Genomic DNA, 27,926 nt, shown 5'->3' with positions numbered 1-27,926 from the left:
ACAGCACTGCACTACAGCTGGGAGCCGAGCGAACAGTTATCGCCACGCCCACACTCGGTATTCGGAAACAGGTAGTTTCTAACACACAGCAACGGTACTGACTCGACCAGATAGACCTACATATAATTATACTGAATCTAAATTTACAAAGAAGGAAGAAAAATCACCATGGCAAACCGACCAAAGGGATATGGAATGACTGCTGAATTGGCGGTAAGCTATCATGACTGCATGTACTATGGACGGTATTCTGTTCATTTCAATATCTGCGAAATAGCGTGTATTTAGTATATGAACAGGTAGCGGGACATTTTCTCACTCTATCCGCTCTCTCTTTGTGTTGACACTGTCTGCTCGTACGATCTGTGCTTATTCAGTGAGCTGTGATCGAGGACTATACAATGCATGCATAATCGGATATGATCAAAACCTATTTTGCTTATAATGTTTTTAGATTGAGAAGAATGGAACTGTACTTTTATTGATCAGTGAAAAGGGCCTGCTAGTGTCGATGGTCGAGCCAACGTTAAGATTTGCAGAATGCAGGGGCTGATTACACGAAAGGGTCTTCTTTCCAAGGACCTTCTTTCGCGTCGCCCATCTTTTATGATGCGCTGTATGCGGGATATTTCTGAAATGTATGATAAACAAATAAAATTTGTTAGCTAGCATTTAAATCAATTTGTATACAATTTCATGATATATCACATCATTTTATAAACAAAGATTTGTTTACTTTAACAGATGAATAAAATATGTTTGCAGGTAATATATTTAAAGTGGGTTTCACATGGCGCATCATAATAAATGGGCGACACAAAAGACGGTTCTTGCAAAGACCCTTTCGTGCAATCGGCCCCAGCTATCGCTCGGGATGACCTCGTCCATGCATCGTGACGTCATATTTTCTGGTTCAAATTAGTGTTTCAATATCAAACCGCTGATCAATCGGTTTTGAGTTGGTCTGACTGTGAAATATAGGCCCTATTTCTGATTACTAGGTATTTACACGGCGCAGCTAGCCCTTGGCATTTGTTTGTTACTTCAATTTTAATTTTAGATTATTTATTTCCATCTTTTAAAATCAGCAAACATTTCAATATGATAGGCCTATGATAAATGATCGAGGGATACCCTTAAAATTGCTTGTAGGCATGCAAGGTCCTTACATGCAATATAAAGATTACATTAACATTATAAAACGAATTATATAAATAGAAATTCATACTTTTAATTTTCTTCCTCATTTAATTTTCATCTTGGAATATCATAGAGGAGCGGGGGTACCCCTTTCCCCATATGTGGCATCATCCATAGGCGGATCCAGGGGGGGGGTGTGAGTGGCCCAAGCCCCTCCCCCCCCCCTATTGGCGGAGCAAAAAAGGGGGAAAGAAAGAAAAAAAGAAGGGAAAGGAGAGGAGAAAAAAAAGAAGAGGAGGAAGAAGAGTGAATATAATAAGATGAGGGGGGGGGGAGTTGGACAAAAATCTTTCACGACATTATATAAACATATCTTGCTCAATATGGAGCTTGAAATATCAAGTTTTAAGTCAATATTATACAAAACACATTTCAGCTCGGAAATCGAACTTTCATTATTTTGTTTGAGTTTTAAAACGTGCTCTGTAAAATGTCAGTTTTATGGTCTGAATATTAACATTTTCTGTTCGTGCTGCGCGCTCGCAAAATTTGATTTGTCAGGTACCTATTGATTTCGTGTATTCCATAAAGTTCTCAAAATATCCTTACTCAGGTCTGATTGTCGAAACGTATCAGCTAGCGCTGCACGTACGCTCGCATTTTGATAAGTGAGTTATGTACGAATATCTCACTATTAATTCTATAACAAACTACTTAAATTAAAATACCCATTTCCTGACAGTTTATCAAAATTTCGGCTCGCTATTTGCGCTCGCATTGATTGTTAAAAAGATATTACCTCATGCATCCTATTCATAATCATAAAAGTGCTCGAAATGTCAAGTTTTCAGGCTATAACATTAACAGATTTCGTGCTCTCTTAAGGCTTATTAGATTAATAAATAAGATATTAATTAAATAATTAATTTTTCCCTTTTTTCAGAATGGGATATCGACAAGTTTCATCTCGCGCTTAGGAAGAAGAATAGGAAGAAAGACATCATTTTCATATGATGACAAAATGTCTTTAGAATGTCGCGGTCCTATGTCAAAACTTAAAGTAATAATAATGAAAAATATTTAGGAAGTACGATCCATATCGAGCTCACAATTTTCCTATTTATTGCTTAAAATATAGAGCTTATGGATCGCTTTTCAGATTGGAATATCAAATATTTTAATATCACTATTTTCCTATAAATTGCTTGAAATATAGAGCTTATTGATCGCTTTTCAGATTGGAATATCAAATATTTCGAACTCGCGCTTCGCGCTCGCTTTATTGCTTTTCATGATAACGAAAATGGATTTAGAATGCATGTTTATTCAAATGCGCAGCTTGTTCTCTATTTAAATCACTATGCAGTTTCAAATCAGAACATCAAAAATTTTCTGCTCGCGCTTTGCACTCACATTAAATGTATGAAGATCACCAATTACTCATCATTTCCATGATTTTACAAAACATGAACATGATTAAATAAAGTGCTTAGAATGTCCATTCTTTAGCAAGACATTTCAAAAATGTTCAGCTTGCACTTTGCGGTCGCATTATATGATTGTTGAAATATGTAAAATTTTCTTGGCTTTTCGATCAAATGAAAACGCAGTAATTATTTAGTTGCATACACATCTTGTTCAGGATCACAAACATTGCCCGGAATGTTCATATTTTTGGACAAAATTCATAGAATAAAAAACAAATTAGCTCGCGCTTCGCGCTCGCACTATTTAAATAAGGCTGAAATTAGATTATTTTTCATTTAATTTCATTTTGATTTATAAGTATGAAGCTAAGAAGTGACTGTTAGGACTACCCCTTCAAATTAACAAACCAAAATCAACTTCGAGCAAAAGATCGGGGGCAAAATGGCTGAAAATTTTCCGCCGCCCCCCCCCCCCCCTATAGGCGAAGGCTGGATCCGCCCCTGGCCTAGGTGCAGGAGCGTTGGGGGTATGTCAAACGGTGGTTGCCGGTCGATGAAGGGTGTCGGTGAACGAGGGTAAAATCGGAGGGGCAAGATGAGGTATATTGGGGGAGATCCGAATGGGGGGGGGGGGTAATGATATCTCTGGGGCGCGTCGGTGTGCATGCAGAAGAGTGAGGGTGTGGTTTCGATTTTGTTTCCTCTAAAATATTAGGGTGAACTAGTGTAGAGTGAGCTGCAGATTGCTGAATGATATTGGGTGCCTGCATGGGTGTGGTGCTCGCGCTCGCCGGTGCATGACACTCAATATACGAAAAAAGAGATAAAACTTATTGACAAACGGTTTGATTATCCTTTTATGGTATAATGAAAGAAGATGATAAAATGAATGTAAAATTGATTTCATTTCCAACGTGCATTGCGAATAAGAATAGAATGGAGAATGAAATGTGATCGTTTGTTACGGCATTATTCGGTCTATTTGGTCTGTAAATGATCATTGTGTTCAAAGGTCATCAACTCAAGATACACAACAGACAGAGGAAATAATAGATTAAATAACACGAAAGGAGTCTAGCTCTCCTTGCTGTGTGTTGACCGTTATTTCCTGCTTCATGTTAATTTCCGCTTCCAGATCGTCATAATCGTATCGTGAAAACCCTCAAAAGGCTTTTAGCACAAAATATAAATGTTAAACATGTGGCACTTATCCACATGTGAAAAAAAAGGAATTTGATGAAAATACTGACTTATAGCTTCGGTTATGATTATAATTCACTCTATACTCTCCCAATAACATACAATTGGCCTATAGTCACTGATAGTGTCAATTTTCAGCCCTCAATACGTAATAGCAACAGAGGGGTAATGGGTAGTAAAACTAAAGAGAAAATGGTTGTAGTTAGTAGTAGTAGTAGTAGTAGTAGTGGTAGTAGTAGGAGTAGTAGAAGTAGTAGTAGTAGTAGTAGTAGTAGTAGTAGTAGTAGAAGTAGTAGTAGTAGTAGTAGTAGAAGTAGAAGTAGTAGAAGTAGTAGTAGTAGTAATAGCAGTGGTTGTAGTAGGAGTAGTAGTAGCAGCAGTAGTATTTATAGGAGTAAGAGTACCGGTACTATAGGTCGCATGTCATAAGGTGGTCCAATTTTGAACAGGGTAAAAATGGTCAAAAAAATTATTTTTTATATTTTATAGGTATTACCATTCTTCAAATAATGAAGGAGGATGTTATCCTAAAATATCTTAATTTTTTCTTTAAATGACTAATTTATATCTAATTAATACATTGACGTCAATGTATAAATTTGAATATTTAAATGCATTTTTCTCAAATTGGACTTTATGCAATAAAATGGTGTAAAAAATTAATGCTACATTGGATCATCCTAGTATTTTGCAGTTGTATTATTTGAACATCATTACTTACATCCATAACAAAAAGAATGGTAATCTGTTATTGCATGCATATTAATTACATCTAATTTTAACGATGTTTAATTTCACAATTTTTCCAAAAAAGTGACTTTCACCCTTACATGCCTTGCAAATTCACTACCCCATGAATAGAAAAAAAGTTTTCTGCAATGATACAAGACTTTAAAATAGTATAAATAAAGTTTACAAATTAAATAATTAACAATTTTTGGTAAAATTTACTAATTAGATAGGTTACACATTCAAGCTAACATGCACATGTAGCTAATTCTTGAATATTTTAAAAGTTGTCAAATTCGAAAAAAAAAACTTAGTTGTTCTTTGCATTGAAACTGACTAGAAATATGAGACTGACAGTCAGTATACATGTACATGTACATATTATGACATAATAGAATATATTATGGCATAATAATACATGTTTTAGTTGTTATTTAAGTTAATTAACTTAACATAATTTACCTGCATGACTATATCTTTTTTATGAATGTACATCAACTTAAAAAAGTGATGCCTATAGTCTTTAAATAATTCTAAAGTGAAATTAGACCCAATCTATATAGAAATTAAAATAAATTAGGGGGAAAAAGATTGTTGAATGTTTATATTGGCTAACTTTTTCTACTTAATTGAGAATATTAATTAGGCAGATCATTATTAATTTAACTCTATAGGGACATCGAAATAGTTCCAAAAGTTAGTTTTTGACAATAAATTAACTTTGTTTTGTTTGAGTAGTGACATTTAACTCAACAAATGCTTTAAATTATAAAAAAATCATGAGTTAAGCATCACATTTCAACATATTATCATTCATCGCATGCATGCACCGGCTCTGCATCCACCGGCTCCGCCACCCCTGTAACTTCAAACTTAATGTGCTGTAGTTTTTGTTGCTGATTGTATTGATCTAATTTATAGTAATATATTTAGCCTATAGTTCTAGATTCAAAATGAGACCTTACCCAACAAATTTGGCCATGGGGCTGTGATGTAGCTACAATATATCCAATAAAGCACTGTGTGGAAATTTGTTCATCCGCCACCCATTTTGCATACCCAACTTATGAAATGCGACCTGGTGGTAATTGTATGAGGATGATTAAGAGCCCATGATTAGTAGTAGTAGTAGTAGAAGTAGAAGTAGTAGTAGTAGTAGTAGTAGTAGTAGTAGTAGTAGTAGTAGTAGTAGTAGTAGTAGTAGACTACTACTAGTAATAGAAGTGGTAGTAGTAGTAACAGTAGTAGTAGTAGTAGTAGTAGTAGTAGTAGAAGTGGTAGTAGTAGTAACAGTAGTAGTAATAGTAGTAGTAGTAGTAGTAGTAGTAGTAGTAGTAGTAGTAGTAGTAGTAGTAGTATAGTAGTAGTAGTAGTAGGCTACTAGTAGTAGTAGAAGTGGTAGTAGTAGTAACAGTAGTAGTAGTAGTAGTAGTAGTAGTAGTAGTATAGTAGTAGTAGTAATAGTAGTAGTAGTAGTAGTAGTAGTAGTAGTAGTAGTAGTAGTATAGTAGTAGTAGTAGTAGACTACTAGTAGTAGTAGAAGTGGTAGTAGTAGTAGTAGTAGTAGTAGTAGTAGTAGTAGTAGTAGTAGTATAGTAGTAGTAGTAGTAGTAGTAGTAGTAGTAGTAGTAGTAGTAGTAGTAGTAGTAGTGGTAGTAGTAGTAGTATAGTAGTAGTAGTAGTAGTAGTACTAGTAGTAGTATAGTAGTAGCAGTAGTAGTATATAGTAGTAACAGCAGCATATAGAAAATAAAAAGTAAGCGTGGAATACCATCGCAGGTCTTATGTATATCACCCGTATTCTGAATTCGATACCTTATCTTACAGTTCAATTCAATTCATTTAAGGTTTTAAAGGACAAGTCCACCCCAACAAAAATTTGATTCAAATAAAAAAAAATCCAACAAGCATAACACTGAAAATTTTATCACAATCGGGTGTAAAATAAGAAAGTTATGACATTTTAAAGTTTCGCTTAATTTCACAAAACAGTTATATACACATCCTGGTCGGTATGCAAATGAGGAGACCGATGATGTCATCCACTCATTGTTTCTTTTGAATTTTATTATATGAAATATGATATATTCTAATTTTCTCCTCATTGTCAAGTGAAACAATGATTAATTCCTCCCTGAACATGCGGAATTAGCATTGTTTAAAACGATACAGTTCAGTCAAGTTGGTCCTTATTGTCAAATCTGTAAAAAATGAAATATTGTTTAATTAAAAAAAAAAAAATTGTGAGTGAGGGACATCATCGTCCATTTCATTTGCATGTCTCTGAGTTGTACATATCACTATTTTTTGAAAAATAAGCGACACTTTACAATGTCATAACTTTCTTATTTTACATCCGATTTTGATGAAATTTTCAGTGTTATGTTTGTTGGATTTTTGTATTTTTGTTGGGGTGGACTTGACCTTTAATAAAAGAACACTGCAAAGCAGCTCAAAGACTGAATTGCGTACGCTTTATAGTTTGTACATATTACATTGAATTTTGGTGACATTTACCTTTATTAAAGAAAACCATCTTCGACAAATACATTTCCCCTTATTTAAATAAAAAACATCAACCTTAGCCAAACGCCTGCATGTAAAAATGTAGTGAGAGAAATCACCTCAATGCCCATGTATAATCAAAGGAGGGTATGAAGACTCTTCTTGCAGATTATTAGTGAACTTGAAGCTGATCGATTTTGCAGCAATATTTTCCAACCACCGGCCAATATTTAAACCACGTGTTCTAAAATCATGCTAAACTAAAATTAGACCTGCCTGAAATAATGACGTAATGTCGACCTATATACTTTGGGCCGTATATATCTTGAATATATGTCGATTCATATATCCATAAAGAAAATAAAACGAGTTAGTATTATGTATTTCATGAGTTACCAATGTGTCTGCTTTTTTAAATGGAAATGATTTGAAATAATTTGTTTATAATGCCAACGGGTCATAATTAATGGAGTTAAGTTATCGACAAATTAAAAAAAATACAACTAAAAATTATATGTCTTCTTTGAATATAATAGAAATATTCTATTCGACGAAATATTAATTAATATATCAAAGTGAAATTGAAACAATTTCATACTGTGAAAAGGTCGCGATATGTCTTTGATATTCAAATTTATATTACTTAAAGTACACTTGCATGCAGTTATGAGGGAAAACAGAGAATGAAGACTTGATTTTGTGCAAATAATTATTGGATTTTTGTCCGAAAGTGTAAAAAAAAATTGTACTAAAAATTTTAAGTCAATAACATAGATCTAAATCGATTAGATTTGTTAAAAGAAATTAGATGGAAAGTTTAATGTTATTGTTAAAATACAATGCAACATAAATTTTTTTTTTTTTTATAGGGGGATGCCTGGCACCGTCAATTATAATGTGAAATATAAATACATCTCAATTATTTAACAAAAATGCCACTTTTGTGGATATATGGATATAGGGTTTGTATAGGATTAGGTCGGAGATATATCACCCCCCCCCTCCGGTAATCATTGCGCCAATTATCCGTAAATGAGCCTGTCCGAAAGTTTTTTTGTATGTGCATGGACCTCAAGGTCTGTGGTATGTGTGTGGGGTTTATTTTATCACTGCTATGGTAGTACAGTGGTATTATATTGGTTGATTTTATTCATCTGCCCGTGGAAACTCAATCACACACATACACACCCTCCCTCACACAATCGCACGCGGAGCCTCTTCGAGGATCCCCGCTGTGCGATTGACCTCTGGGGTGTCTAATCTTTCGGTGAATAATTTAGAATGGGAGAGCGTTAATGACAATTTTCACACCAAATCAATTCTTTATTTGCTATAGCAGATAAACTACTTCTCAACAAGCAATCATCGGCTGGTCAATCCCTGTATAGGTCCATGCTTAAATACTGACGCAAAAGGCAAAATGCACATTCTTGTTTTCTTCCCGGGGGGGGGGGGGGGCACTTCCATTGACGAGTGGATCCATGCGCGACCATGGGGTCTCAAAAAGCAACCTAAACACGTATTTGCCATATTCTGAAAAAGCACCCCTTAACAAGTATTGGTGTGAGAAACCCTACCCTTAACAAGTATTGGAAACAAAACGATACTCTTGGCAAGTATTCCCTGAATTTAACCCCTAAACAAGTACAGCGATGTTTTAATTGTTATGTCACGGACGTCGGTCGTCGGTTTTACCTTTAACTCCTGTCTACATCATTGGGTTTATTACGGCCCCACCTCCCAAACCTCGCGTAAATCGTACTCTAAACACGTAGTGTGTTGACTGTTGGAGCAAAAAGTACATCCTTTATTAAACATTTTATTCCTAATTTTCTATACCCTCGCAAATTTGACCCTAAACACCTATAGCTCTTCTAGCGAAATAGATACCCTTTTTTCATTATTTTAGTGTTTTTGACACCCTTATATTTTACGTACGAAACGTGCCCTATCTTGAAAAAGACACCCTTTTTACTGTTTTTTGATTGCGCATGGTATCCACTCGTCAATGTGAGTGCCCCCCGGGGTTTTCCTTTGGACTTGGTTATTGTTATACCACTCCTTACATTCCTTTCTAGCAAGTTTCCCTTTAGGGTTGTCACACGATTCGACGTTATATTACCAAGTGCATGCATGCCAAGGCAGTTATGTGACCAACAGCACACTGTAGAAACTTTGGTGTTAAAACTGACGCCAGTTGGTGTTAAAGGGACGGTCCGGGCTGAAAATATAATATAAATAAATATAGTAAAATTCACAGAGCAAAATGCTAAAATTTTCATCAAAATCGGATAACAAATGACGAAGTTATTGAATTTTATAGTTTATTTTGTGAAAACAGTTATATGCACATCGTCATGAAAATTCATTAGGTGGGCTGATGATGTCAAATCCCCACTTTCCTTTTTCTTATGTTATTACATGAAATCATAAATGTTTCATTATTCCATACATGTGTAAATGATGTGGCTCCATTATGATGAAACAAGTTGCGGCAATAAATAACTAAAAAATATGTTGTCAATCCAATTGTTTTAGTTCTTGGTAAATTTTTTTTGAATAAACTCAATTTCATATAATAAAATACATAGTAACAAGTGGGGTTATGACATCATCAGCCCACCTAATTAATATTCATAAAGACATGCCTAGAACTGTTTCATCGGAATAATGCAATTCTTTAAAATTCAATAACTTCGTTATTTGTTATCCGATTTTGATCAAATTTTCAGCATTTTGCTTTGTGAATTTTATTTTATTTATTGAGATATAAATATCTCCAGCCTGGACCATCCCTTTAATAGAGGACCACACCATGCGGTGTTAAAATTACACCCTAGAGATTGAACATAAACCCCAGAGAGTGTAATTGTAACAACCAAATGTGTTGTAATAACACCTATATGTGTTAAGCTAACACTGTCAATTTAACACTGGTGTAAAATGACTGGTGTAGTCCTCTATGTACACCGGTTAACTCCCCAGTTTTTCTTGTGTGAACAATGGCGTAATGACCCCAAAATTTTGAGAGGGAACAGCGTTCTTGGGAGCAAAAGCTTGTACTTTTTAAAATGAGATTGTAATATTTTTTTACTTTTGTACTCTTGGAGGGATATGTATATCTATTTTTTTTTTGGGGGGGGGGCATGACCCCAAGCCTCCTCCCCATCTTTACGCCGGTGATATCAAGCATTACAGTCTTAACATTAAGAATTGCATGTCTTAATACAGGAACACTAGCAGATACGAACCAATAGCGCCATCTCGAATCATAAACTACTCATACCTGACCAGTTTCCTGACCCATAATGCTAGTGTAGTTAGTAATATAGACTCACTTGAATGGTAACATGCTAAATAACTGCTCAATACATTTATACCGCAATGATTATGTTACCGAGTAGCAAAACAATTACGTTTCCTCTCAAAACATGTTATTTTCTCTATACAAATACAATCATAGGTCAATTTATTCTCTGTAGTATTAGTAGATATCTGAAAACGTATATTTAAGACTATGTATTTATAACACACAGTCAATGCGAGACAACACATAGTTTTAACAACCAAATTATGAAAAATTCAAATTGTTTACGTGAGGATCTATTTGTGTTGGTAACGGAAAGCTGTCAAAAAGAGCTTGCCACACCTTTGCTTGCGCTGGCTTAAATCCCTACCCCACTTAGCTCAAAGTCCATAATTTTTTTCATATCTTTGCTGACGCCTAGGTAATTTCCTAGTCCATAGGGCAAATATCAAATCTAGGGTAAATATTGTAGATCTGAGAATACATGATGTATTTGAAAAGTTTGGTTTCAAAAGGGGTTAGATCCACTTTGGACCATTCCGAGAAAAATAATGTTTTCTTTTATTCTCCCATATTACAATATTCTTATGAGAAACTAAATGTTCATGATGTACTACCCTGCCATGTGAACATAAAGTTTGGTATAAAAGAAATATACCTGTCTTCAATGTTTTTTTCTCAAAAAATTACCATTGTGGATCTAACCCCTTTTGCAAGCAAACTGAAATGGATCCAATCTATTTTGAATAAAAAAGGGTGATTTTCTCTTACCAATTTCATCCACGTTTTAATTGGAAATTCAAATTTTCTTTGGTATCATCAGAGCGACTGAAAATCTATAGGTTTTGATACAAAAAACAATAAAATTGTATACAAATGGATCTTATCCCTTTTGGACAAATGCGCTCTTGAGAAGAGTTTGTATGCAAAGGGGGTTAGATCCACTCCAAGAAAATATATATATTTTTAAATTCTCCCATATAGCAATATTCTTATGCTTTCTTTGATCATTTTGTTTCGTCTAAACCAACTTAATATTAGCACTGTCCAATTGAGTAGTGAAATGAAAGTAACTCGACATAGTCTACCATATAATAAAGTTTAATAATTCCTTCCCCTCCCCCTTATATTATGTGTACTTTTACCATTTTGTTTGACAGAATAAGACGGCTGCTAAGTTTGATACAGAATTGGCGAACGAGGCGTTTGAATGGATTGCTGCTGTACTCCAAACGGGATCGCCCGAATTTGCGAGCTCATTTGGAACTGTAGTTACTCAAAAGGATTTCCAAGAGCCTCTCAGAGATGGCGTCGTCCTCTGTCAGTAAGTTTTTTGTTTGTTTTAGACCTATACTGATCATCGGGATACTGATTAGTATCAGATCAGTAAGATGAAGGCATGTTTTGTTTCGCAATGCCATGATCGAGAGTGTGTCTAGTAGGAAAACATAACGCAAGAGGCAAGTATTGCAATTGCTTGCCTTTTTAAAGGTCCCCTTTATACATGCTGTACAACACCGTCCGAGTCTTTTTTTTTCACCAAATCATTACATGTTGGCGGGGTTTAAGGACGTTCCACTGTTAAAATGAAATCCATGTAATTTTCACCAAATTTTACACAGACTTACTTTAGCACCTAAATATTCCTAATATGCAAAAAAAAATGACATGGGTTCATGTGCTTTGAAGTTCACCTATTTGAAAGGTGTCGAGGCATACGGAATTGATTTTGCATTGTTAGACCCCACGAGATCGCAACGTTGAGTTTAAACCCCTATTACTCAGTCGAAATCCATCTAAATTTCACAAAATTTTACATTATAGTTCAGAATTATATACTTAGGATAAAGAATTAACTCATATTGCTATTCGTTAGCTCTTTAATCCTAAAAGGACTGGGGGCATGATGCCCCCCCCCCTCGACGCTTCGCGCGATATTTCAGAAACGCAAAAGGTAGCGCCGCAAAATTTTATGACCTTTTAAGTCTCGCGCAACTTTTGAGACCAAATTCGCGACATACGGGTATAGCATCGCAGCGTCACGTGACTCTTTATGAGACAATATTTTGCCGAAAACGGCTCATTTTTACACTTTGTGTACAAAGTCTATGGGAGATGAAATTCATCTATGGGTGATTATTTTTCATTGTAATTAGTCTGCTTAATTAAGTTAGGGTTTAATTTCGTTGTTAAATGGTCTATAATAATTTCCATTGAAAAAAAAATGAAAAAACAAAGAAATACATAAGAAATTCTAAAAAAAAAGAAATACATAATAAAAAAATTAGCTTCACAATTTTTCTTTGTGCAAACCTTTAAATTAGATTTAAAAATGACATCTGCAAAAAAGACGAAAATTTGAAATTGGGTGTTAAATATGCAAATAATGTTTTTCATGAATAAATAATTATTTTCAGATTATTTTTAATACTAGCCTGTAGCTTATGTGGTAAAGAATATGCGTGCCAAATTTCGGCGCGATCGCGCGAACGGCGGCCGAGATCAGAAGGTTCCTCAATGAATACATCTCAAATAGCCTAGTCCTTTTAGGGTTAAAGAGAAGCAGCTCCGGTGGGGGCACTCAGTATATAATGCATAGTGGGTATGTGCCGCGGAGGGGACCCCCATTTTTACACTAAAATTTCCGTTCCAAGGCATAGCATTTTCGTCTTATTGAGAAAAAGAACAAAGAAAGCCGCTCCAAAGCATAGCTTTTTCTTCTTATCGAGAAAAAAAGAAGAAAGAAATCCGCTCCAAAGCTTCGCATATTTTCCGTGACGCCGTTCCGGCCGTATTGATCTGGTACAACGAGCCGCAGTTTTGGTGAAAAGCGGCCGCAGAGCGCTGTCCGACCATCGGATCTGCGCTAGCGCACCCGGCGCCCGTGCCGCCGGGCTATAGCTGCATACACGTATGCCCGTTCCATAGGGATGAATACGTATTTATTTGTCTATGGGATGAATACGCAATCACACGCAGGCGACCCGTTCCAAGGACCCCCGTTTTCACAAACATTTTGTCGTTCCAAAGCCCGTTCCGAGGACCCGTCCCTCTTTACAATAAGCCCGCTCAAAGGCCCCCGTTTTTTGTCTCGCCCGCGGCACATACCCACTACTTTTTTGGTCGAGTGCCCCCCCCCCCCCCGGGAAGCAGCACCTTCAATTTTGAAAATAAGATGTGAAATACGACAAAACATATATAAAAGATTTTCAATTCATATAACAAATTTAAGAAGTACAAATAATGTTGCACTTTATTCAAAACCCATGTCATTTTCACCAATTTTTGCATGGTTGTATAGAAAGGTATGCGAAAGATGTGTAAACATTAAAAATTGGGGGCTCATTTGCTTGTTTTCAAACTATCAGCAGTTTTGTTGGAGCTAATGCGTCTTAAAAACACAAAAAGCTCGTCATGGCGTGTATTTACTCAAGAAAAATTATATACCACTATCCCATTTAATCGAATTCGAGGTCATATTCGTCATACTTCGCAGCACTGCTATAAGTGAAGTATTTTGAAGAAGTAGAGGCGTTTAAAAAGCTGGGCCATAGATTATTTTCATCTAATAGCTTCGTAAAATAAGACTTGCTGTTATATTGCAGCTCTCGACTCAGCCTCCCCCCCCCCCCCCCCACTTTCAAAACCGTTCCGTGGCCCCTGAAATGTGCATCATAATGGCGCGGATCCAGATTTCGCCATTAGGGGACGGGGAATATTTTCATCCTCATTTCCCCAGATCAGCCGCTCAAGCTGATTTTTGTAGGATTCTGTGAAGGGGATAATCCTAACAGTTACTTCTTCCAGCTTTATTCTTATAAGATATAATGAAAGATAATATTTCATAGTCATAATCCCTAACTAAATAATGCGAGCGCAAAGCGCGAATTAAATTATTTTAAAATTTCATGTGTTTTGTCCTGAAAATTGAACATTATGAGCAATGTTGGTGATCATGAACAAGTTGCGTATAGGTAACTAAATAATTACGGCGAGCGCGAAGCTGGCCTGATCGAAAAGGGTCCTGTTATGGACTGTTTGCTGTTACCCATGAAGACGATACATACTTATTCAACAATCAAATTATGCGAGCCGAAGCGCGAGCTGAATTTTTTTTAATGTAGTCTTACCTGAAAACTAGACTAAGCACCTTTTGTTATCATGGATAGGCCTATGTATGCATGTAACAAATCAATTGATGCGAGCGCGAAGAGCGAGCTGAAAAATGTCAGATTTAGACCTAAAGCCGGGACACTAAATTCGTAGTTTGTAGTTATGAAAACGATGCATGAGCATCTACCTAAATGAATAATACGAGCGCGAAGCGTGCGCGTGAGCAGAAAACTTTTGATATTCTGATCTGAAACTGGATAATTTGAACACGTTCTAAAATAAAGAACATGCCATCTCAATAAACGGGCGTGCACGAAGCGCGAGCTCATTTATGATATCGAGACCATAACACAGACATTTTACAGAGGATTTTTTTATTAATTTGTAAAACAAACAAAATAATTATAGCTCTATGTCCGAACTGACATATGCTTTGTATATTAACTTAAATGATATGTATATTTTAAAGCTCCATTTCAGCCTATAGACCAGTTCGTAGTTACTTCATGGACAATTTTGGTCAAATGACCTTTCATTTCTTAAGTTTCATTAAGATAGGCAGATTTCAAAGCAAGATATTACGTATGCATGCCTTACATAGCGGGAGGAAGAAATTGAATAGACTAGGTGACTAGAATAGCACATCAATGAACACTCAATGAAGGTATTTGTTGCATTTCTACTTTGAATGCATATTAGAGGATGTTGTACAATGTACTTGGCAAACTGTGAAATATACCAGTCATTCGTGGACGCATTGTTTTTTGTGGATGTGAATGAAAAACACAATTCAAAAGAATGAATGAATAATCAAGACATCAAAGTTGGTGCTTATCTCATTAGATTTAAATCCACCATGTCACTTTAGTACAAATGACCTTCCTGTGATCATGCGCAGAATCTTCTGATCATGTCATGCGCAGAGTGGAACTACGAACTGGCTTATTGAGCAAGTAACGTATCTCGTCGAACAGCCAATGGGAGCACCTAGCGCGAGCGAACATTTTATATAGTGACATGAACCTTTTTTTTTTGCATTTTCTAAGTTATCCCCTCATATTTTATTCACTCGTTTTCCTCTTATTTTTCCTGTTCTTTTTTTTCTCCTTCCCTTACCCTTTTTCTTTATATTTTCTTTCTTTTCGTCTTTTCCCTTTTATTAGGCCCGCCGAGGAGGGAGGGGGCCTGCGACCCCTTCGGGCCCCTTGATTCGCCTATGATAATTTAAATTTTTATTTCATTTTCTTGCATTTGTCTGGAGTATGCGAAGCGCCGCATCCTTAAAACCCATTAGATCTATTGGTCTTCTTGGAACACCACCTCACAACGTTTTTTTACATTTTTTGACAAAGCAGTAACTATGACAGTTTGAATGGTGTGGTATCTGGGTATTGTATAAAGACTTGTGGTGAATGGCACATAATAATGGCAAGTTGCATGACATTGTGATTGCTGTGCTTATTTCGGCCTCCTATTACAAATTGTAGGCGTATCAGTTTAATGCCATAGACATATACCATTCTTTTCATAAATTCCTACAAACAGACCTTAAAACATCCCTTTCTCAGGTACTTGTATACAAACTTCAAACTTCAGGTCACACCTCGCGCTGGCTGGCTTTATTTATCAAACTTATGCATCTTATTTTTTTATGCATTATTATACCGGGTGTTTCTAAAAAAAAGGTAACCGAATTTCAAAGGTCAGCTTTATCAAATATACATAATTTATTCTTGTGATTGCTATTCTACATAATTGAGTAACTCATCAACTTTAATGTGACACCTTCGTTGCGTCACAATTGCCATGGGTCAAAAAGTTATGCTCTATCGAACATGTCGAAGGTTTGGGTTTACTGTACATGCACGAAACCTACCTTGTTGTAAGGTCTCTGTTTCATCAGTTTTCCCTTCCAAATTTCAGTGAAATGCTATTCCCTTACTTTTTGTGAGTTACTGGCATTTACATTTTAACTGTCTTCAAACTTTGTTGAACACGTCGTTCACCCCTAACTTTTTGCGCCGATACTCTTAACAGTTTCACAGTACCTCACAGTCGATGCTGCATATCTTGCATTGCTCTTCTATAAAACTATTGCGGGATTGTGAAGAAAAACATTATCTTATGCCTGCAAATCAGGATGTGCCAAAATTGAAGTTAGACACCAGTTTTGTTACATTTACTCGCAGAATGTTATAAGGGTAATATTTAACTGAAATTAGCAGGGAAAATCTCTGTTGAAACCAAAATATTATTACAACGAGGTGGGTTTCGACTTTCGTGCATATACATTAAAACCCACAAATTTGAAAAAGTGGGTTTTGTACCTTTCGCCTTCGATGGACCATAACTTTTAGACCCGTGACAATTGTGACCTAAAGAAGGTGTAAAATGAAAGTTGATGAGTTACTCAAATATATACAGTGCGTATCAAAAGAAAGTTTACACTTATAAAAAATCCTGTAAAATTATACATTTGTAATATCCTGAAGATTTTTCCACATTTTAACATTGGTACAGGTCCATTTAAGCAAATGACGATATAAATGTCCAAAAATATTTCCGCTTGAGTGAGCACCACTTACTCTTGAAAAGTTAGTGAAAAATCATTTGCGCAGAACTTTGAAGTAGTAATGCGAATAAAAGTAGACCCTAATCATGAAGAACACGTGGATTTTAGCTAGTAAAATTGATTGGAAGATATCTTTTACCTTGTTAAACTTGTTTCCTTGCCCAAAACACTTCAGAGAGTGCATTGCGCCCCATTCACTACCCCACACACCGAGGCCATCGTGACGATATTTGACTTACACTGAGCTGTGATTTACATGAAAAGGCTTAGGCTTGATTTTTATTTTGTTAATCATTGTCAAGCTTGGGAAAAGTGTGGAGAAACAAGTATTAAACATTAAAAATGAAATGTAAACCCACTTTAGATGATAAAAACGTAGTGAAAAATGCTGGATATGTCTGCAATTAACTTTTGTTCAGATTCAGTTATGTCCTCAGATCCAGCTGGCACAAAAAGGGTAAGGGTTGTGCTTACTAAATGTTGAAAGTTCAATTTGGGTGGCAAAATTGTTACAAAATGCTTGAATATATGATCGTTTTATGTCAATTGACTAAAAGTGCATGGGAAATGTATGAGAAATGTTTCGCAGGGTAAGTTTGATTTCGTCCTTTCCCCTTGACATAGCGTGAAAACGAGCATTTCTGCGCAAACAGATTTCTGCGAGCTTTACAAAAATGGACAGTGCTTACTCAAGTGTAACATTCTGTCATGACTTCTACTTTCATTGGATAGATGAGACCCAAACCCAAGAATATTTGTGAAAAAATTACCCACATGTTGTATATTTTTAAATTCCCAGGGCTTTTTCAAAGTGTAAACTTTTTTTTGATACGCACTGTAGAATAGAAATCCCAAGAATAAATCATGTATTCTTGATATACCTGACCTTTGAACTTCTGTTACCTTTTTTAAAACACCCTGACAGTGCTAAGAATTTTCCGTTATGCAGATCGGTTTATTAATAAAATCAGCTTGCGCTATGCGCTTGCATATTTGTTTTGTGAGAAATGTAACAGATTCTACCAATTAATTCTCACAAATAGTCCGTAAAATGTCCCGTTTTCAGGTCATCAATAGATTTCATCTCGCGCTTTGCGCTGGTATTATTTATGTAGGCGGAATAAATCTTATAAGACAGTATAGGACTCACTCGAGCAGCCGTTCGAGAATAGTTTTCCGCCCCTTCTATTATTGGACAAAGCTGGTTCCGCCCCTGACTACATTTATGTTGAACCAAAAGATTTGAGATATCCATTTCATCTCAAAGTCAAGATTACCAGTCGTGTGTAAAGTTGAGGGCAAATTGCGAGCAGATTTGTGAAATGACCCCTTCAATATACTTTTAAATATTTTTTTTTTTTCATGCAGTTTGATCAACGTTATCAGTCCGGGGTCAGTGAAAAAAATCAACTCAAGTAAGATGGCTTTTAAACAGGTAAGTACGTTATTTCCAAATAATGTGTACAGTATAATAATAATGTTGTGGTTAATAGCAATTTCGTGACATCAAAGTCATTTGGTGTGTCTTTGCTGTATTTTAAATGCCAGGTGCTAAAATGGTTTAATTTGCATTGTTACGTCCCACCTTCACAAGGAGCAAATAAACGAATTTTTATAGAAACAACGTGTATGGCAGGAACATGCAGTCTGTTTGTGTAAAAGGAAACATTGAATTGTATTCTCTTCGTTGTTTGGGGTTTTACTACTGGTATGTTCGAAAATTTGAACAAACTTTGTGAGGCCTTCAGTCACACAAGATCGTTGTGTACATGGTGTAGAAACCTCTATAGTGGCAAGAGTTACATTAATATATCGCTCAATACTTGTTTCTAAGCTTTACGTGTATATTGTTAATGGATCCATCACCTTTTCGCAATAAAGTGCAAGTCTCTGGAGATCAAAATGTCGAAAAGGCAACCGTTTCAGGACAAGTGCATCCCAAAATAAGGTTAATTTGAATAAAAAGAAAAAAATCCAATAAGCATAACGCAGAAAATTTCATCAAAATCGGTTGTAAAATAAAAGAGTTATGACATTTTAAAATTTTTGCTTAATTTTACAAAACAGTATAATATGCACATCCTGGTCTGTATGCAAATGAGGGGACTGATGACGTCATCCACTCACTATTGTCTTTTGTATTTTATTATTTGAAATACGCAAATTTGTCCCTTATTGTCATGTGAAAGAAGGATTTATTCCTCTCTGAACATGACGGATTTAACATTAAAAAAAATTATGGTTCAGTCAAGATGGTCTCAATAATCAAAATTGAAATATTGTGTATTTTAAACATTAAAAACAAAAGAAACAGTGAGTGATGGACATCATCGACTCTCATTTGCATGTGTCTGACTTGTTCATATAACCATGGACCTATGATATAACTATTTATTGAAAATAAGCATAATTTAAAATGTCATAACTTTCTAATTTTACACCCGATTTTGATGAAATTTTCAGCGTTATCTTGTTGGCCTTTTCTCTACTGATTCAAATTAATATTTTCTTGGATGGACTTTACCTTCTTAAGTTCCTTACCAAAAGAAATAGCACCAGTGGGATTCGAATTCTTGACCCTTAGATTAAGAGTCAAGTGATTCAACCTCTACACCAAACAGAGGTCTGCAAATTGTTAAGTCGCTTCATTCAAATTGTGGCTTAGAGGTCTCACCTGAGGCCCATTTCATAAAAGTTGTTATAATTTGCAACAACTGTTAACAGCTACTGAAATCCTTCAGTCTGATTGGCTGTCAGTAATTCTTGTATTTGTGGATTTTTTATAACAAATCGTAATGAAACGGGGCCATGGACTTAAAACAAAAATATATATTAATCCAGTTATAGGGCATAGGGCCTAATTATCATTCCTTTAATGTTTGGGAGCATCTCGATTTTCGGCAGACATCTTGTACTCCTACTTTGTTTGTTTTTTAAAGTGTCTCTCCAAAAGACAAAGTCAGATTCATATCCCCGATGCTTGTTCATGATTATATTATGTTAACCCTTCAGAATATTATTATCTAGCTTTCATATCGATGATACCATCCATAATGACAGGTATTTTGTTGTTGTCGTTACTCGAATATGACAATTATGAATTTCATTCCACAAAGTATTCGCAACTTTCATAATTTGCGAATTGAGAATAGATTTATTTGAAATTAATCCTCAAATGTAGGAAGAACGATAGATGCTTGTGGCAAATTATATCCCATGTGATACAGTGCTGCCCCCATAATTAGATAAACTCAACGCCTGTAATAATATACCCTATGAAATATGACAACTCATTTTCCTTTGCAGATGGAAAATATCGGGAATTTTTTGACAGGATGCGAAAATCTAGGAATTAACAAGGTGGATCTATTTCAAACTGTAGACTTATACGAGTCAGGCAACATACCACAGGTAATTATACTTTATATGACCTCCCAATGACTAGAACATTTATCTTAAAATTGATCGATCATTTTACTCAACGCCCGCTGCACACTACGCATTCCGATCTCGACACGATTTTTTTTTTTAACAAATCACATTTTTCATCAACGTTGAAAGATCCGAGGAGTCAACTGGACCAGCGCCAGTTGGTGCTAGTTCGCGCCAATTTCTAAGCGACTTTGGTGCCTAGTGTCGCCAATCATGAGGTGCCTCGTGTTTTTGGTGTCGTTTCGCGCCCGCGCCACCACACGCCAGTTGGGAGGCAGTTTGAGACACTGCACGCCACATGCACAAGGCACCTTATTGGCGACACTAGACGCCACAATCGCGAGTGTCACGCTGGTTGTTTGATACGTTATCTATTCAAGTAACATTCAGAAAGTTGTTTGTCGACAGTTGGCGTGAAAAAGTAAATGACTGGATGTAATTTTATATCCGCAGCGTGCATGCCAGTGTAAGTTGATCTGTACCACAGTCAGTCGACTCAGTCTGCAAGCCCTCAAAAAGTAGCTTCTTTTATCCAAGTGATATTCATGACTATAGAGGGTTTTTGCATTGTTAATGAGCTTGGTGCGAACGAAACAACTCTTTTATTCGGCCATTGCTGCTCTAAATATTGACCAAATTTCATGTTTTTGGTATCTTTATAAAAAAGGAAAGTCATTCTTTCAGGTCATGTGGATTTTTAAAAAGATTGGTAATATAGGTGAAACTTTTAATCTAAAACATGAAAGAAAATAATTATTTTCATGCAACGAAAGTTGTTGTTTTTCCACTTAATTTCTGTCTGAGCCCAAATGATTAAAACTATGATTAATCTGAAGCTTTAATATGATATAATAGGATAAGAAGGGGTATTCATGATGGGTCAGCAGTCAGCTTTTCATAGGCCAAGTACATTTAGCAGCTCAAAAACAAGAATACTGCGCTCTGATTGGTCATAGAGACCACACACCCACGCAAATTCCAATGTTCCCCACATTGGGCCTTTGCAAGGTCACACTCACCATGTGGTAATCTCTTTAAGTTACCAGCGCCTGTTTTGAAAACATTATTCAGCCAATCAGAACTCTGGATTTTATGTTACTCAGAAATTTCAGAAATCTCGTCTTGCATCTTGATGGAATAAGCTGGCTGCTGACCCATAAAGATGCCACATATCAAGAGTGACATTGTAAGAAAGTATAGAGATTGAGATTTATGATTAAATGAATAATGTTTGTGCATAAAACACAAACGTTTGCACAATTTGCAAGTGAAAACAGAGGAAGAAAATTCAAAAGACATAACCAATATAAAAGAGTGACATTCCTCTTTCCTATGGTACAAAATTAATCAAGTTTACCTAAGGAGAAAGTGGTTAAATTCTTTGATAAAGAAAGTCTCACAATTCAGTAAATATTGGGTCTTGCATTAACCCCTGTTCCCAGGCCAATGGTCCACTCATAAATCACAGTCACGTGCATTGTTCTCACATTTGTATTTTCCCCATTCGTATTGTAGGCCTACATAATAGAGTATACAGGGTCCATGGCAGCCATTTTGATTATCAATATACAGTATTTATCACAAACATGACATGAGAAATTATATATTTCCTTAAGAATCATGTTTTCAGACACTGAGTAGTCCACTCATAATTCACAATCACATGTTTTAGTCAGTTTGTGGTGCTCATTTTCCCCCTAATTCAATTTGTATATAATAGAGTATGCAGGGATCAATGGCGGCCATTTTGAATATTAAGGAAAGAAAGATTTTGTCAAAAAATGTTTTCAGACATTATTTCACTCCTGCAGGACCATTAAAGGCATTTTATAGTAGGTGAAATCCACTGAAATATAAATATATAGTGGTAATTTTGGCAGCCATATTGAATTTTGCGAATTATAGCGGAAAATGCTCAAGGTTGTGCAAGTGGCATTCATATTTGAAACCAACACCCATGAATGGACAAAAAACAATAAAAAAGAACACAGTTAATATATATATATATATATATATATATATATATATATAATATGTATACATATACCGACAAAAGAATCGTGTTCTTTATTGACCCATCGTGACTATTTCTGCTCGTTTTGCAGCTTTTCGATTCAGACCTCATCCAACACTTTTGAATCCTGCTCTTTTCGTAATGGCATGATCATAACAAGCATGGTATCATTTTAAAGAGAATTAAACGATCTCTTGAATGATATCAAATATGTATTATGTAAAATTGGGAGTTGGGAGAAATAAATGGCCAAACTCAGATTTCCAAACTTTTTTTGAGGGGTTCAAAAAAGCTCGGAAATTATTCAAAATCGAAATAAAACATGTATTTCGGACGAGATGACCTTACTTTTGGGATGATAACCTTTTTTTTGCTTGTCAAATTTTCCAGCTCCCTTTGGGGAGAGATTCCATGTATATATATCAAACAAGGTCATAAACCCTTTCTATAACGTGCACAAACTTGGTATACCTTCTGTTTTTCAAATATAATTTCGTCTGAATGTAAACATGCATGAGAACAGCAATATTTTGGTAGTATCCCTCCCCCATGCCCAGAATAAATAGAAGTATATGCGATTGGTTATGATTCCTCTGAACATTGTGCACCGTCCAATTATTCCCCGGATTATTCATACAGAACTAAATTAGACAAGCTATAATTAGGTTGAATGAATAATTATATTTCCAAGGTAAATATGTTTGAAAATTAATAAAATCAAAAATACGAAAAATTAAACCATACAAACTTATTTGCGAGTGTTGTAATGTTTAGAAGTAGCCTTGGCAGAAGCGGTTTGGCTTTCATCGTTTTCTGAACAGTTAGTAGGAATTCCTCCCGGGGGGCCACTTACATTGACGAGTGGATACCATGCGCGACCAAAAAAAACACGTAAAAATGATGTCTTTTTCAAGATAGGGTACGTTACGTACGTAACGTGATAAGGGTGTCAAAAACACAAAATAATGAAAAAAGGGTATCTATTTCGCTAGGAAAGCTACGTGTTTAGGGTCATATTTGGGGGAATGATAAAACAAAATTAAAATGTTTTATAAAGGATGTCCTTTTTGCCCCAACACTACGTGTTTAGAGTCCGATTTGCGCGAGGTGTGGAAGCTGGGGCCGTACTAAACCAAATGGTGTGTAAACTGTAAAGGTAAAACCGACGACCGATGGACTCGTGACATAACAATCAAATATCGCTGTACTTGTTTAGGGGTTCATTTCAGGGAATACTTGCCAAGAGTATCGTTTTGTTTCCAATACTTGTCAAGGGTAGGTTTTCAGACGCCAATACTTGTTAAGGGGTGCATTTTCAGAATTTGGAAAATACGTGTTTAGGGTGCTTTTCGAGACCCCTTGGTCGCGCATGGTATCCACTCGTCAATGGAAGTGCCCCCCCCCCCCCCGGGGAATTCCTCCATTCTAAATTGAACATTCCCCACTGTATGCATTTGATGCCACCAGGCCTGGCCGGATATAACACACTATCATTGACATTACTTCATTAATCAGCACGGTTCCACTGTATTTCTCCCAGTTTGTGATCATCCTTTTTTCATAAACCTATCCTTTCTCTCACAGGTCGTTAATGGCATTTTCGCTCTTGGAAGAAAGGCACAAAAAACCGGTTACAACGGGCCGAGGCTTGGTCCAGAAGAAGCAACACAGAACAAACGAGAGTTCACCGAGGAGCAGCTGCGAGCTGGTGAAGGGGTGATAGGACTGCAGGCTGGCTCTAACAAAGGGGCCTCTCAGGCCGGTCAAAATTTTGGAAAGACCAGACAGATTGTAGATTAGAAGAGGAAGTTGGGTCTAGTAGATTGTATGACCATGTTGATGTATTTTAATTCGGATAACATTATACAATTATCAAATTATTCGGATAAAATTATACAAACGCATTGCACCCGCTGGTCACGACAGGGGGGAGACGACCCTCTTGCATACAGGCTTTGGTTAAAAAAAAATATTTAAAAAATCAGAATTTAGATAGGGAAAGACCCTATCGGAATACCAAAGTCACATTTGCTCTAAGGCGGCCTTACGGCGAGTCGAAAACAACCATTTTAGCATTTTTTTGCAATAGCTACATCTAGATGGTTTGCATAAATATGAATAAAAGGGCTGTTTTCGACTTGCCGTTGAGCAAATGTGACTGAGGTATAATTATCATTGTCACTCAAACAGTCCTATTCGTATTCTACCGGTTAATGCGTTTATGTTAGATCTCTTAAATGATTAAGAGCTAAATTTGTCTCTTCACAGTGCCTATGTAAGAATGCGTGTGAGTCGGGACCGTCTATCCCATTAGCTATTTGACATTACAAATTATATACTAGTGGGATTATGCTAGTTTTAATAATAATGTTCAATTCCTGTGGAGCACATAACACTATACTAGCCACTTGGATGTTATTACTACAGGGAATGTGTTGAAATTGTTGATAGAAATGTTCAAATAATATAAAGAAATGGTGGGAAATCATCCAAGGTTATTTCTAGTATTCAAAATGGATGGACAGTCCTCTGACTCCTCTCTTTTAGGAAGAGAAAGTTGTTTAGCTCTGGAGGTGTATATTTATTTTACCGGTTCTCATCTGAATAACAAAGGGTCTCTTATCTGATTATGCATATAGCATTCCATCCTAGGTATAGTTACACTTTGAATACGCTGTTTAACAGTTATCTAGTCTTATTAGTTTAAAACTTTTGACAATTTTGTATGAATTTAATTGATTTTCTTGTCATCTTTGTTTGGATTAAACTTAAGGCAAATATTAATATTATAGCAAATATGCTGTAAACGCCTTTGAAGCGAAGAGTTAGCAAAATGGCTTTATGCAAAGAGCAGTACTGCATATAATCATGATTTATCTCATTATTTATCATTTGTATTTTGTATATGTTATAGTAGGTGGAGGCCATTTGTGTTTTGTAGATTTCTGATGATTTTAATCAATATTTGAATAAAAAGAAATGGTGTATTATTGATCAAAGTTGACGATGGCAGATTACACTGCAAAAACACCGGTGTTGATTTAACACCAGTCTGGTATCTGTTGAAACAACACCAGTTAAGAATCAAACCGATATTGGTTTAACACTGAGTGTTGTTTAAATGCCTATCTTGTGTTAGCCTAAAGCCGAAGTGGTGATGTTTCAACACCTCTTTCAACACTTCTCTGGTGTTTTCCGATAAACTTTTTTTCCAGAGCTAGGTGTTGAATCCCGCTAATATGAGGGACAACATCTAGGCACTTTTCATAGGTGTTACATTATTATATCGTGTTTAATGTAGGCATTTTGTATTTATGTATGCAGGGCCTTTAAGAAAAACAGTGTTCAAAACATTGATAAGGCTTCACTGTGTAAAGAAGACAAAAAGATAAATAATATTTTCAAAAAGGTTAGGACGTTCGGGTATTAATTCTTTCTCTAAGAACTATACTGCTACACTACCCAAAATATAAATGCATACATTAAAAAAAAATGTATAATTCTTCGAAAAAATAATCTTGCGTATCGCCAAGTGGAAAATCCATATTTAAAAAAAAAACACCAAAGACATGCGTAGCATTTTAGTATTGAAAAATCAGTCTTCCGAACTGCCACGATCTTAGCCCAAATTACGTACCAATACAAATACCTGTGCATTTGGGGTTCAAGATGGGATTTTCCAAGACCACAGAGTTCATCACGTGATCTGAAACAATGAAATGTATCACACGGTCGTGTATTAAAGCGAAACTTTAAAATGTCATAATATTTAACATTCGATTTTGATGAAATTTCCAGCGTTATGCTTGTTTTACTTTTCTCTATTGATTAAAATCAGCATTTTCTGGGGTGGGCTTGACCTTTTCACCCTTTTTATTTGGTGGAAGTGGATCATTCTATTTAAACAATGTTTAGAGTATACAGAATCTATATTCATCTCTAATGATATAGGCACTTCTGAAAAGGAGTAGGCCCTTTCTACGAATTTGGGAAGATAATGGGTTTTGTTTAAGAATGTGCTGCAATAATGCCATCAATGGCAATCGACAATCGAATACCTTGGAGGTAATTTACTAGTTTTTTTTTAACAGACTAGCGTACTCCATTCATTATCATACAGTATGTATAGTAACTGTTACGTACACAGTTGTAGTTAGATTTGGTTGCCTTTTTTTATGCATGAATTTTCCAATGCCTTGTTTGGAACTTCTTTTTAACTCAGTTAATTAGTCATTACTGGATCATAATCTTGGGTTCAAAATTAGAATTCATGTATGGGTTCCAAGATATTCGGGCTGAAAGCAGTTATACGTCTATTATGATAATTGTTTTGTAAGGCAGTAGTGTATTTCATAATAAAGTATGTATTATATCAAGTGAGTGGTGTGGAATGTGTATGTTTTCTTTTGGCTTGTTATAAAGGCCGTGTAAGTTGTGCGTAACTTTCTGGTAAATTTCTATGGGCAGCTGTAATGTAAAACATTAAACGGCCTGGTAAGTGAGTGTAAGCTCGCCAGCCGGCCAAGTTTTCCTACGGTTCCTTTCAAAGTACAAAGCTACGAGAAATTACACAAGTGATATAGAGATCCATAAAAAGATGCTGTATTAAATATTGAAACAGATTTGAATCATCAGAGTAACATCAGATGCATTCAAGTATTACGATGAAAAAAGTTTGAAAGGCAAGAGAAAGAGAAAGGGAAAACATGAGAAAGGGAAAAGAGACGGGGGAAGAGAGAGAGAGGGGGGTAACTAATAACTTAAAATGACATGCACATGTTTCAAAATATCTCGTGATCATATTATTTTCATGGGAAGTTTAATTTGATACCAAAGATAATAAAGTTCATTCCATATACTGTAAATAGATAGGTCATGTTCTGTCCAAATTAGGATGCATAATTATGCCTATGTGAAAACGTGGGTCGGGTTCATTAAATGAGAAAAAATAATTCCCAAAAGATATTAAACAAGGTAGCATCCATCAGATTCTCCTAAACTACAACTTTCATTAAAAATGCATCTAATATACTTGACTTAATTGTGTTTAAAACACAAGATTTTATGCATTATGTGAAAAAACATTCATGTGTGACCCTTCATGACTTTATATGACCTTTGACTGATGTGGACGAGTCCTAAATGTCATGCAATCTTTATATTTGCTTTTGAATCTCCATAAGCTTTAAATTGATACCAAACATGTTTATTTTCAAAAAATGAGAGGTTTCACATTATTATGTTGTATTTATTAACCGTCAGGTGTATTGCCCTAAATGAGTTTCTTTTTTAAATTAAACGGAAGGACTACCCAAATTGCATTTTTTGTAATAAATTTGAAGAAACTATGGTTCACATTTTTTTGCAATTGTGAAGTATTTCTCCCCATTTGGCAACATATACATACAATCATATTACATAAGCATGATTTTAATTTTACCATGACCAATTTTTAAAAAAAATATGGAGTATCTACTGATAAGTATT

General features: G+C 35.6%; 1 protein-coding gene across 1 annotated transcript; it reads left to right on the top strand.

The window, feature by feature from the left end:
- The first annotated feature begins 168 nt into the window (after positions 1-168).
- Positions 169-26,815, top strand: LOC129272008 (muscle-specific protein 20-like). The gene is made up of 5 exons (XM_054909251.2): positions 169-213; positions 11,469-11,632; positions 18,362-18,428; positions 20,300-20,404; positions 24,024-26,815. Exons 1-5 carry the CDS (start codon positions 169-171, stop codon positions 24,237-24,239), a joined length of 597 nt encoding a protein of 198 aa, XP_054765226.2. The 3' UTR covers positions 24,240-26,815.
- Positions 26,816-27,926: the final 1,111 nt, after the last annotated feature.

The sequence above is a fragment of the Lytechinus pictus genome, chromosome 11 (genome assembly GCF_037042905.1).
Source record: "Lytechinus pictus isolate F3 Inbred chromosome 11, Lp3.0, whole genome shotgun sequence".
In the NCBI taxonomy this organism is placed as follows: domain Eukaryota; kingdom Metazoa; phylum Echinodermata; class Echinoidea; order Temnopleuroida; family Toxopneustidae; genus Lytechinus; species Lytechinus pictus.
Note: the sequence above shows the minus strand (reverse complement) of the source record. Positions and strands in the feature narration are given on the sequence as shown.

What these genes read in the sequence shown, in the direction of transcription:
- LOC129272008 (XM_054909251.2), top strand. Translation starts at nt 169, where the DNA reads ATGGCAAACCGACCAAAGGGATATGGAATGACTGCTGAATTGGCG. An exon ending in GAATGACTGCTGAATTGGCG is followed by an intron (nt 214 to 11,468) that starts GTAAGCTATCAT and finishes TTTGTTTGACAG; the next exon opens with AATAAGACGGCTGCTAAGTT. An exon ending in GATGGCGTCGTCCTCTGTCA is followed by an intron (nt 11,633 to 18,361) that starts GTAAGTTTTTTG and finishes TTTTTCATGCAG; the next exon opens with TTTGATCAACGTTATCAGTC.